General features: G+C 54.6%; 1 protein-coding gene across 4 annotated transcripts in view; it reads right to left on the reverse strand.

The window, feature by feature from the left end:
* BRD1 (bromodomain containing 1) overlaps positions 1-12,481 on the reverse strand; it is a 68,479-nt gene that overhangs the window by 8,224 nt on the left and 47,774 nt on the right. For 2 of the 4 annotated variants that reach the window (XM_049884694.1, XM_049884693.1), the window contains exon 8: positions 9,361-9,852. In XM_049884694.1, the coding sequence (XP_049740651.1) occupies positions 9,361-9,852 (492 nt within the window). The remainder of the gene's footprint in view (positions 1-9,360; positions 9,853-12,481) is intronic. The other 2 variants (XM_049884697.1, XM_049884696.1) reach the window with 2 other exon arrangements.

Genomic DNA, 12,481 nt, shown 5'->3' on the forward strand with positions numbered 1-12,481 from the left:
TGGAACTTCTCCCCATGCCCAGCCCAGCCCCGCCTGGAGCACTCACAGAGTGGGATACATAAGTAAATAGGTGCAGTATGTGTACCAAATGCAAATCAAAGCATTTGGAGATTAAGTAGACAAAAGCAGTAAAATGTCACAGGTCGAAAGCATGCAGGAAGCTCAGTCCTGACCGAGGACGCCACAGCACACCAAAGCCCAGGCGCGGAGCCTCAGGGCATGGGGAGAAACAGCACACATCCATTTGAGCCCTCGAGAGGCACTCGGGAAACCGCCTGAGGACCAGACGCCATCCGTATGCCCTGTGGGCAGGCCTGAGCCCCCAGCCTAGCAGCTGCGGACGTATGGGAGATGCCCAGCTACTCCCCAACCTGCCCTTGCAGCCAAAACCACTGGCCTCCAGGTTCTCGACAGCTGAGCCGATGACGCGCTTCACGGGGCTGAGCTCCAGGCTGAGGCTTGTCCTCCAGCCTCTGCCCATGTTCCCCGGGAAACCCCTCAGCCTGAGTTGGAACAGGTAAAGACAGGTGCAGAGACCCGCCCCCAACGGTGACGATGCAGCCCGTTCACGCCCAGATCCACTACCAGCCAGGCTCTCAGAGTCCGACAGCTGGGTGCTGTGGATCTGACTTTCTCCACAAAAGAACCTCATCGCCCAGCCTACCCTGGCCTTTAAAAGATTAGAATACCAGTTTCCAAAGGAAATGTGTAAATCTGTAAATATGGCATTTCTTCAGAAGTTTTTTGTAGCAGGTGGCAGGATTTCAGGCTTTTTTTCACCCACTGTTTTACATTTCATGCACTTTCTCCAATGTCCAGGAATTGCTTTTGAAACAAGGAAGGTGAGCAAGCCCTGTGGGTGCCAGTCCATCTCCACAAGAAGCTGGCGGTACCACACCCCTGGACAGACAGACCCCACAGCGTCCGGAGCTGCCCCACGGCGCAGATTCCTGCCCGACCTGCCTTACCACTGGCTGTGAGGGAAACCCATGTTTTATAATCAAACCCCACACATGGGTTTGTGAGCAGCCACTGCAGTCGATCAGGGTGTGACACTGTTTAGAATTAGGGTGACTGTAGAAACTTGACAGTGGCTGAAATGTCACAGTTTCCTGAGTCCTCTAAACATAAAAGAACTGAACCCCCTTCTCTAGCCACTAAGACGCGGTGGGGGAGGGGGGAGTCCTGGAGGGGATGGAGAGCACACCAGCACCCTGGAACCCCACAGCAGAGACCCCCACACTGACCTGAGACAGCCCACCCAGCTTAGATGGACAAACAGGCCAGGGCTTCAGGCTCTGTGGTCTGGACACAGGGACCCCTCTGAGCACTGCCACACAGGCCTTACCAGGGGCCCTTGGTCATGTCAGGAGGCTAGATGCCAGCGCAGGGGCTGCCACGCAGCACCACCTCTCCCATGAAGGCCACGTCTGCTACTGCCTGACAGGACTGCTCCCCTACCTGGTCTGCGACCACCCAACGGCTTCCCCCATCTGGTCTGGGGCCCCCCCCTTCCATTCTGCTGCCCCCTGACAGGGCTAGCCCCTCCACCTGGTCTGCCACCACCCAATGCACACCCCTACCTGGTCTGCCTCTACCCTACAGGCCCCCCCATACCTGGTGTGGTGAAATGAGTTCCTTTATGTGGTCTTCTGCCCTGGTTCTTTAGAAAAACATCTTGAGAGTTTTTCCCCTAGGCCCTGAGGAGTGGCCTTTGCCCAAGTTTTCTACCCCAAAGGGTTTGTTACATTTCCTGGGTAAACTGTAAACAACTTTCTTTGATACTTTTTGCCTGGTACTGGGCTGCTGCCTGCCCTGTGACTGGTCTATTTTACGCACCATACAAGGATAGGTCAATATACTACAGGATATGAAAATGAAGTGGTCCACCAAGGGGATTGGTCAGGTCATGATCCTGCAGGGAGGGCCACGCCTTGAAATTGACAAGGAGTTTGCATATAGGTACAGCCAACCCCACAGCAATTTCAGTAAGAAACAGAAAAGGCAAAAGAGGCAAGAAGAGAGAAGCAGCTGGAGATGAGAAACCTCCTAAGAGAGCTGTAACACAGGTCAAAGGCTGTAACACTGAAGACAGCAAGAGGCCTGGAAGGGACCCTGCAGCAGAGTCGGTGGTAACGGCAGGGAATGCAGCTAAGAGTGCTGAACAAACTGCTACGCTGCCTATGAGCTGGGTCAGTTAGCAGTGCAGGGGCCGAAGGCAGAGTCTGTCCTGAGGTGCTGAGAGAAGCCTGTCCTGAGGGGGCCGAGAGGGGTCTGTCCTGAGGGGGATGATAGGGGCCTGTCCTGAGGGGGATGAGAGGGGCCTGTCCTGAGGGGGATGAGAGGGGCCTGTCCTGAGGGGGATGAGAGGGGCCTGTCCTGAGGGGGATGAGAGGGGCCTGTCCTGAGGGGGATGAGAGGGGCCTGTCCTGAGGGGGATGAGAGGGGCCTGTCCTGAGGGGGATGAGAGGGGCCTGTCCTGAGGGGGATGAGAGGGGCCTGTCCTGAGGGGGATGATAGGCGCCTGTCCTGAGGGGGATGAGAGGGGCCTGTCCTGAGGGGGCCGAGAGCAGCCTGTCCTCAGGGGCTGAGGCGAGCCTGTCCTGAGGGGGCCGAGAGGAGCCTGTCCTGAGGGGGCTGAGAGGAGCCTGTCCTCAGGGACCTGAGAGGAGGCCTGTATGGCCCAGAGGGGCCACACACAGCAGAGAGAAAATCCAGCTTGTTTCCATGGTTGAGAGGAGCTAAGAGCTGTCCTGCACTCAAGAAGGGAGGGATATGCTCTCCACCCTGGGGGGGGACCTTCCAGACTTTGCCTACATGCACTTGCTCCTGATCCAAGTTGCAGCCTGTACCATAATACATCACTCATCAGTAAGTATGGTCTGTGAGTTCTGTGTGGCCATTGCAATGAATTATCAAACCAGAAGGGAGGTACAGCGTACTGTGGAAGTGAAGGCTGGTGTCAGAATTGGTAAAAATGTTGGACAGTGAAGGTATACCTGGCCTCTGCCTCACAGGGATCTGTCTTGGGCTGATCCTGGTTCTTATCACTAAGGAATCTAGACGAGTTCTGACGCTACTACTACTGCAACACACCTGGCCTGCCCGAAGGTCGCTAAGCAGAGGAACTCACGGCCTGACACCTGGCTCAAATCGAGATGATAAGGACAGTCAGCCGGCAGGGACAGCATGAAACCGCAGTAGCAGCACACCCACAAGCATGCAAAGGCGCAGTGCAGTGACTGGACTGAGGCATGAAGCACTGACCAGGAGCCTGCCCAACAGTGCAGCCTCGCGGGCACGCCTAGCCCCTGCTGTACTGACTTCGACCCCTGGCAGGTCAGGTGTGGAGGCCGTTCTGGAAAAGCCTGGAGCACTTCACCACAACAGGCACCTGGGAAGGACCTCATCAGGGTGTCAGTGGCCACATCTCCCAAGGGGTGGGGTCCACGAACAACCCATGGCCCAGAATCTGCACACGGTGGCAGCTGGCTGGGCAAAGAGAACAGAAGGATAGCATCCCACCCTGGACAAAAGCTCACCCAACAGGATCACACCAACGTAGCTAAGTGTATCAGATGGCACCCAAGGGGAGCTCAGACACAATGAGACAAGCGGAGCAAGCACACGGGTGACGTGAGGATGATGGCCATTTATAGCCACCTCCATGCCATGCTCTGAGCACACTGTTACACCCCCATGTGGACACCAGGCGCTCCAAAGAGACAGCCAAGGGGAAAATCAAAGTGCACGGGGCCTGACTCGCAATCCTGAGAAGCACAAGAACACACTCCTGGTCCGCGATCCTGAGAGGTACAAGGACGCTCCTGCCCCACAGTCCTGAGAGGTACAAGGAAGCTAGATCCTGAAAGGTACAAGGACGCTCCTCACCCACAGTCCTGAGAGATACAAGGATGCTCCTGACCCGTGATCCTGAGACATACAAGGACACCAGATCCTGAGAGGTACAAGGATGCTCCTGAATCACAATCCTGAGAGATACAAGGACCCTCCTGACTTAAATCCTGAGAGATACAAGGGAAGCTCCTGACCCGCGATCCTGAGACATATAAGGACGCTAGATCCTGAGAAGTACAAAGACACTCCTGATCCACAACCCTGAGAGATACAAGGACGCTTTTGACCCATGATCCTGAGAAATACAAGGATGCTCCTGACCTCGATCCTAAGAAATACAAGGAAGCTCCTGAAACACAATCCTGAGAGGTACAAGAACCCTCCTGACCTCAATCCTGAGACATACAAGGACGCTCCCGACCCACGATCCTGAGAGATACAAGGATGCGCCTGACCCGTGACCCTAAGACGTACAAGGATGCTCGATCCTGAGAGGTACAAGGACGCACCTGACCTGTGATCCTGACAGATACAAGGAGGCTCCTGACCCGTGATCCTGAGAGGTACAAGGAAACTCAATCCTGAGAGATAAAAGCCCTGACCGGCGACCCTGAGCAGTACAAGGACGCTCAATCCTGAGAGATACAAGTCCTGAGAGGTACGAGGACGCTCCTGACCTGCGATCCTGAGATAGGAGAACACACTCCTGACCTCGATCCTGAGAAGCACAAGAACACACTCCTGATACGCGCTCCTGAAAGGTACAAGGATACTCCTGAACCCCTACTCTGAGAGATACATTACAGGAGACGCCGCATCCCAAGTGACAAGTTACCTATCCATGAAATTTCTCATCTTTCACCACAGATTTTACAACACTGATCAGGGGTCAAGCCCTGACGGGGGTAGAGCTGGCCAAAGCCAAGTGTCCAGAGAGGGTGGCGGAAGCAGTGATGTCACAGGGCCTCTGCCAGGGTCTCCAGTGGGATACAGCTCCAGCCTACTGCTTGGTGGGCTGCTGGACAGAGCCAGGGCCACAGGCAGTGCACAGGTCACCAGTGGCGTGTGACGGGGATCTGCCCGCGCATCTCCCCAATCTAGACAAAGCAGAGCCCTCAGGGGCTTCCATGAGGCAGTGGGGCACTGGATACCCAAGTCCTATCGCCCCCACAGGAGATGGGCAGCTTGCATCACACCCAAATCTACTGTCAAGAGCCAAATCTGTGGATCCCCACCTCCCTCCAACCAACCATTCGGCGTTGTCCATGGCACTCCCGGTATGGGGAGCCTCCCCCTCCTTCATCAGGGCTGTCGACAGCATCTGGTGCGTGGTAAGTCCCCAGGGCCTCCTGAGACATCCAAGCTTTCAGAGAAAGCTTCCCAAACGCAAAGATCATTGTGCTCCACATACCAAGCTTGCCAGGCCCCATGGCAGCCTCTGGACACTGCCCATGATGAGGCCAGGCACAGGGGGTGGCGACCGTTGCTACAGCCGTGCAGTGGGCCGAGCCGTGCCCACCCTGCCTGGGGCTGTGTGCACACACGCCACGTTGGGAAACCAGGGGCTACCTCCCCCCCAAGGGTTGGCACCTGTGTCCCCACAGCTCCACCGGCTCACTCTCCACATGGCCACACTCACTGGTCCATTAAACAATATGCTGCTCACGATGGTGGGGCTCCCACCCTGTGTCCCAACAACAGCCCAGTGACCAGGGCCACACACAACACCAGGTCACTGATGGGGCTGCAGGAGCTGCAGTGGCTGGAACATGGCGCAGGCACCTCCAGGATGCAACCAGACGCAGCAGCAGGCACACACATGCTCAGCAGGCAGGCCAGGACAGCCAGGGGCAGCGCAGTCCTAAGAGTGAGGGGCACCACCATGGGGGTGCTGTGGTGTGGGCGCCAACTGGCAGTTGTGGTGCAGGCACACGTCATTTCCAGGTGGTGATTATGTTCTGCTTATACTTTAAATTTTGCTACTGGCAACAGGAGTGCATTTTTGTGTTTCTCAACCTCTCACTGAAAACAAAAGCACAGCAAGTGAGAAGACCTCAGCAACCAGCCATCCTTGCGGAGAACAGCGCTGAAAAGGGCCAAGGTGCAAGAACGTCATTGCTGAGTGGAACGCCTGGATCTCTCTTCTATGACTTGTCATTTTGCCACAGCACTGGTGGAAGACAGTGAGTGTTGCTCAACAATCCCCTGGGGATTATCAGACGGAAACAAAGGGAAGGGAGATAAGAGAGAAGGGAACCCCCAAGGAAAACTGAAACAGAAAGAGGCTGGGTACCGCAGGGGAAGTGCCACGTGTGCCACGTTCCTGATGGGTGCTACGGGCTGCAGGCCTTTCAGATACACAGGGCCCGCTCCCTTCTCCAGCACAGGCATGGCCCCAACTCAGGGCAGGGCCACAAAAGGTAAGCATGCCAGCAGCACATTCCAGAATCTGTCCAGTTAAGCTCTAGAGTGTCCCTGAATAACATATGAACAGAGCGTTTCCTTTGCTCACTCAGGACCGTCAACAGGGAGGAAGCTGGAAGGCGCAGGGTGCCAATTCAGCCTGAGCCACCGCACCACAGGATGGCTGGATGGTGCCAGCAGCCTCCTCTGGGATGGCACCTGTGCTCAGAAGACGCTGTACTGACGGCTCCAACATGACCCACACAATTACACTGGCACACAAAGGCATCCCTGTGTTCCATGATAGGATGGCAGACAAAATAATTACGATCCAAAGTGTTAACTATCCAGCATATGAGTAGTTAGAATGAAGCCTGGGCGGCAGCAAAAGGTCATGTAGTCTGAGCACAAGGACCTGCAGACCAGCGCCTTCCACGGGCCTCTGCAGACACAACTCACGCGCTAACTTCTCTCTCGCTCACCCCCCAATGGCCATCATCTCGTGCACGGCTAGCATCACATAACAGGGATCTCAAAGGAGGTAAGTAAAGTAAAATTATTGGTAGACTGTCCATCACTGGAATAAATCTGTAATCACAGACAGGTGAAGTTATGAGCATCCAGTGTAGGCTCTGAGAGTACGGTGTCCACACAGCATGGGTCACAGGGGTTGAATCCTCCTGGGCTTGTGGTTCCTCCCTGAGCCAGGCCTCCACCTTTGTCACGCACACAGCAGGCAAAGGTGCCAACAGGAGCCATCTCAGAAGGAAGGGCTCCTTTTCCACTCTCTCAGGAATCCTGCTGAGTGGTAAGGCAAGCATGCCCCTGAAGCCCAGACACACAGGTGAATCCAGGGAGTCAGAAGGTTCCAACATTGCATGTCCTCGATCACAGAAGCCGCGATTGGAGCAAGAGGTCCCAGGCGAGCAGAGGCACAAGGTAAGGGGCGTGTGCACCAGGCAGACCTGGGCAAGGGGTCGCTGCAAGCAGACGTCGGCAGGCCAACTTGGGGCAGCTGGTCTAGGCCACGCCACCGACACTCACTCGCTCTTGGGAGTGCTTAGGGCCTCCTCGTGTGTCCACTGATTCTACTGCCACTCTGGAACAAGAAAGCAGAGACCTGCATTCAGTCAGGACCGGGGCACACATCCTCCAGAATGCTCACGACCGGCACGGTTGCTTGAGGTCCGCATCACGTGTTTACTCTCACCATCATGGCAACGTGCCAAGACACTCCAAACACGGAAAATGGAACCAGGGAGGGCATGGTGTTTTCTACACAGGGCTTTGATGAGCGAGTCCAAGAAGCCCGAAAGCAAGTCACCAGGCTGGTCAAACAAATGCTGTGGCCGAATGTCACCTGCTGCAAGCTGGGTGGGGTGGGGGCACCAGTGGAAGCTGCTGGAGCACACCCTGCCGTGAGACCACCCCCACATGGCGAGACTGCCCCAGCATGGCAAGAGCACCCCCACACGACTGGTGCAGCTGGTCCTGAGAGCCGTGTGCTAAGTGTGACGTAGGGGAGAAAATGCCTCAGAGTCTCACTGGGTGCTCTCCCTTGAGGACATCACGGCCAGAGGCACTCATCGGCCAGTGTCCAGAATGGCAGCTCCCATTTAACCACCACCAAGAAATAAACCCAACTGTCCACACACACTCTGACCCAACTTACTATAGTAACTATTACAACTTCCCAAAGAGCTTAAAAAACCAAGTCAAAAAGTCATTTCACATCTGGCAAAGAAAGGCCAAAGTGTAGTTAAAAGCAACTTCAAAAACACTAAACCAGCAGCTGTGGATTCGACCCCATGGGTGTCAGAGTAGAGCTGCGCTCCACGAGATTTTCAACGGCTGGTTTCTTGGAAGCAGACTGTCAGGCCCTTCTTCCAAAGTGCCCGGTGTAAAGACCCCACAAAGTCTTTGTCTCTCCCCACGGATGCTTCAGGCCAGATGCAGGGAGAAATGCACAGGCACCAGCCCCAAGGCATCAGCGCAGGCAGAGGGCTCGCCACCAACAAGCCCCCCTTTTGGCCCCGATCCCGCAGGGCTGGAAGGCTGGACCTCCACTTCTTCCCAGTAAATTGCCCCAAGAAGTCACCCAACACCAACGCAGCCAGGAAGAAAACACGCTTCTCTCCTTGAGGCACAAGAGACAGACAGAACACACCAAACACAAACCCAGCTTGGATTCACCACAAGTTACAGAGACACTCTCAGAGGGAGGCATGAGACGTCTAATCCCAGTGCCACCGCCCATGCTCAGGTATCTCCATTTCTTCCTTTTGGAAACCTTTGCACTTCACAGGTCACAGAACACTCCTCAGCTGTAAACAGAGGGTCTAGAATCGGTGCTAGTGTCCCGAAACACCACCGCCATTCCCTTGAGGAGGCTTGTTAGGTTCAGGAAACAAAGGTGAGCCACGCAGCTCTCGAGTGGCCATCTCCAGTGTTCTCTCAGCAGAGGATACCCTCTCATCGCTCGCACGCTGACAGAGCCATACGTGGTAAGCGAACACAGCGCACTTTTACGTGAGCGCGCAAACAAGCCCTTCTCCCTGAGGAGCCGCCTGGAAGATCTGCTGTCTTGGGGAGGGTGGCCCGAGCAGCTGTGGGGCAGGGTGCTGAGGGCAGGCCTCGGCCCAGTAGAGACGGCTGGCAATGCAGCCACACGTGGCAGTGCCACACATTCGGTACAGGCAGACACAGCTTCCTACACGCGCCACCACGCAATCATACTGCTCGTCAGAAATGCACGAATGACCGATCTCACTCTCCAGTGTCTCTTGGTATGAAAAAACAGAGAGGGGAAAGGGAGGGCGAAAGGAACAAGAAAGAGCAAAGCCGCCCACACCTGGCTCCAGAGCCCTGCCTCTACCTCCACCCACCTGGCCAAGTCCCACAGACCCTGGGCCCCACACTCGCGATGGCTTCAGCCTTGCTGAGACCAACCACTTGGAGCTTTTGAAAAACTCTGCGTAATAAATGGCAGAAACAAAAGTCAGCACCCAAAAGGTGTTTTTACCCTAAGCAAACATGTCTCCGTGGCGTGCCATCACCGCGTGCGCCCCCCCACCCCACGCAGCCCCATGTGACCATTACCTGTGTCCAGGCGCTTTCCTGGGGACTCCTCTTCCGCCTCGGAGTCTCCACATGTGCTCCGCGACCTTTTCCTTGGCTGCAGAAGAGTCTCCAACCTCGGAAGGACTACAGACAAAAAGGTTTTGGTCCCTAGCTGAGGAGAAGTTGGCTGGGTCTCAGTGTTCTTGGCAGACTTTGGGGGGCTTACACTTTTCGATTTGCAGAAGAGAACAGAGGTGCGTCTGTTCACATCGCTGGAAGGCTCCGCCAGCGCGGGGGCGGCCGGCACAGCGCCTCCGCTGGCGGGAGAGGGCGCCGCAGGGTGTCCGTGCGCCAGGGCGCTCTGAGTGCAAGTGCTATGTGACTCATTACCAAAAGTGACTCGTTTGAATAGTTTACTCTGCTCGGGGTTGAGTTCTACTGGTTTGAGGGTTGGTGGTTCTGAATTAGTCTCCGAGTTTGAAGGAAGAGGTAATGCATCTGATGGTTCAAGTTTAGGGGGAGATTTATCTCCTGAAAAAATTATAAATAAAGTGATTTTGAAAACTGATAACGATAAAGTCTGTTATAAAAGTACTACAAATGTGACGTCCATGAAAACACTAGTCAATTAAGGAAACAAGCATCACACATCACTGTTCTACGGCGGCCCAGGACCCAGCAGGGCCAAGAGGCCCTGGTGCCCAATTTCGGAGAGCTCCGTGTGCCTGGCGCCGTAGGTCCTAACACCCCCGTGTACACATTTCTCTGAAAAACCTGTGAGAGATCACCCCACTTATGCCAATATTAAACACGTCATTCGAGTTCCAGACCACTTCTAGAGTCAACACTTACCTTACTTTGAGGAAGAAAAGACGTTTCACACAACTAAGGGGCCCTTTACGCTATTATTTCCAGATAGTTCTACACTGGGCCGGGAGGCCAGCAAACAAGAGGGAATAGATCCCTACATCTGATTCTGACCATCGTTCTCTAATTCAATGCCAAAAATAAATGTAACTGGTTACAAATAATTCCCACGAAAAACTCCATTTCTCAAAATGTATAAGCATCTACGCGGCAGTCGCTGATCAAGATTACCCAGGAACGTTTTCATGTAATAGCTCTGCTTTTTTCTTAATTTGACTTTAAAGATAAAAACACAATCACTGGAAGATTTTAACAACTTTTGAAATTATTTAAAAAGATTTTAATCTTTTTAAAAAGGCTTTTAGAAAGAAACGATATAAAATGCGCAATTTGTGAAGCTCCACAGGAGCAACTCTTTATTTAGTGCTCACCCCTAGGAGGCTGGCGTGCTCTGTTCTAGGGGATGGAGGGAGGGGAGGAAACGTGCCTGGCAAGCCAACGGCACGTGGCAATGGCACATGGCGATGCCATGCTGGGAGGAAACGTGCCTAGCAGGCCGTTGGCACGTGGCGATGGCACATGGCGATGCCATGCTGGGAGGAAATGTGCCTAGCAGGCCATTGGCACGTGGCGATGCCATGCTGGGACAGCCCTGAGGTTTCTTTCGGAACTCTGGTTTGGGCTGCAGGAAATATCACGTAAAGCAAGAACAAGAACTGTCTAGACGATTCTACGTATTCTACGTCATCGCTAGATATAGTTCGTGTTTTAACGTACAAACTTTCCAAAAGCCACTTGAAACGTACGTACTTAATATGTACAAACCACAAAACCAAACCCATTGCCATTGAATTGATGTGGACTCATAGCAACCCTCTAGGACAGAGTAGAACTGCCCCCACAGGGCTTCCAAGGCTGTAATCTTTACGGAAATCAGAAGCAGCTGGTGGGTTTAAACCACTGACCTTTCAGTTAGCAGCCCAGTGCTTAACCACTACACCACCGGGGCTCCCACGTAATACGCATATATATCTTAAATTCAAAAAGTCACTTTGAAAATGGAAAGTGACACTGCTTCTAAGCTTCACTTATACCCTCACCCACTCAATTAACTCAGAGCAAATGCTTAGAGAATAGCACAGAAGAAAGCCTTGAGCCACCAGCAGCTGACTGGGCAGTGGGACGGCAGGAGAGAGCCACTGCCCTCGAAGAGCCTCGAGCCACCAGCTGCCTTCCTGTGAGTAAGACTCCAAGCTTGTCACAGTGTGGTACCACTGACTCAAATACGAGGGGAATGCTTCCTCGAAAAAAGCTTTGTAGAAGTAGTTTTCAGATCAGGGATGCCCAGGACCGAAAGCACGGGGGCAGAAGCGTGGCCGTGGAGAATCCAGACCTCAGGGGCACCCCACACTGCATGACATCACTGCCTGGCCTAAGAACGTGTGTCTCACAGCATATGGGGCACTGGCAGGTGGAGACCAGGTGCCTGAGGACTAGGAACAAATGCACTGAGAGCCGACCACTCACTGGCATGGGGCTGAGCAGACACGGGGCCTCAGTGCCCATCTCCCGCATCTCGTGCCAGGCAGGCTCATGCATGCCCATTTTTCCTGCCCTCAGCCCCCCTTCCAGGCCCACACTGGTCTCTCTGACCAGCTACCAAGGTGCCATCGCGAGCCCTCAGCCTCCCGGGGGGCAAGGCCATGGTCCACCCATCCTGGCCTCATCAGGTCAGCAGGGTGAGGCCTCCGTGGGCTCCAACCTCAGCCCTCTCTTCTCCTTGCTCCCTGGCCCTCCAGGGTCTTACATTCCAGCCCAGAGCTCCCAGCCTCACTGAGGGTCCCTTACTCCCACCTCCCACTTCATTCAACATGGCTTCTGGGAAGAATCCCAGACACCCCACTGCCCTGTCTGCACCCAACCTCTTGGCAGCCAGGCCTTTAACCCCAAAACAGGCTGCTTGGGCTCAACCTTCAGAGCCAGTCAAAACACTGGGCCCACCCACTCCTCCCCTGGGCCACAGTGTCCTCACCCTGGCACTCCCCCTACGGTCTGCTCCCCATTCCTGCTCTCTCTCCAGATGCCTGGGCACTGCCCGCTGTGGTCAGCTCCCCAATCCTGCTCTCTATTCAGACACCCAGGCACTGCCCCTCTGTGGTCAGTGGAGGGATACACGCATGGCAGTGTCAGTGGGAGACAGCAGAGGCTGACTCAGCCACCGACCGGCAATGAGCCCACCCACCCAGCATGGGGTCCCTCTGTGCTCTACATCCTTATCCACAGAAGGAAGGAG

Source organism: Elephas maximus, chromosome 4 (assembly GCF_024166365.1).
Source record: "Elephas maximus indicus isolate mEleMax1 chromosome 4, mEleMax1 primary haplotype, whole genome shotgun sequence".
In the NCBI taxonomy this organism is placed as follows: Eukaryota; Metazoa; Chordata; class Mammalia; order Proboscidea; family Elephantidae; genus Elephas; species Elephas maximus.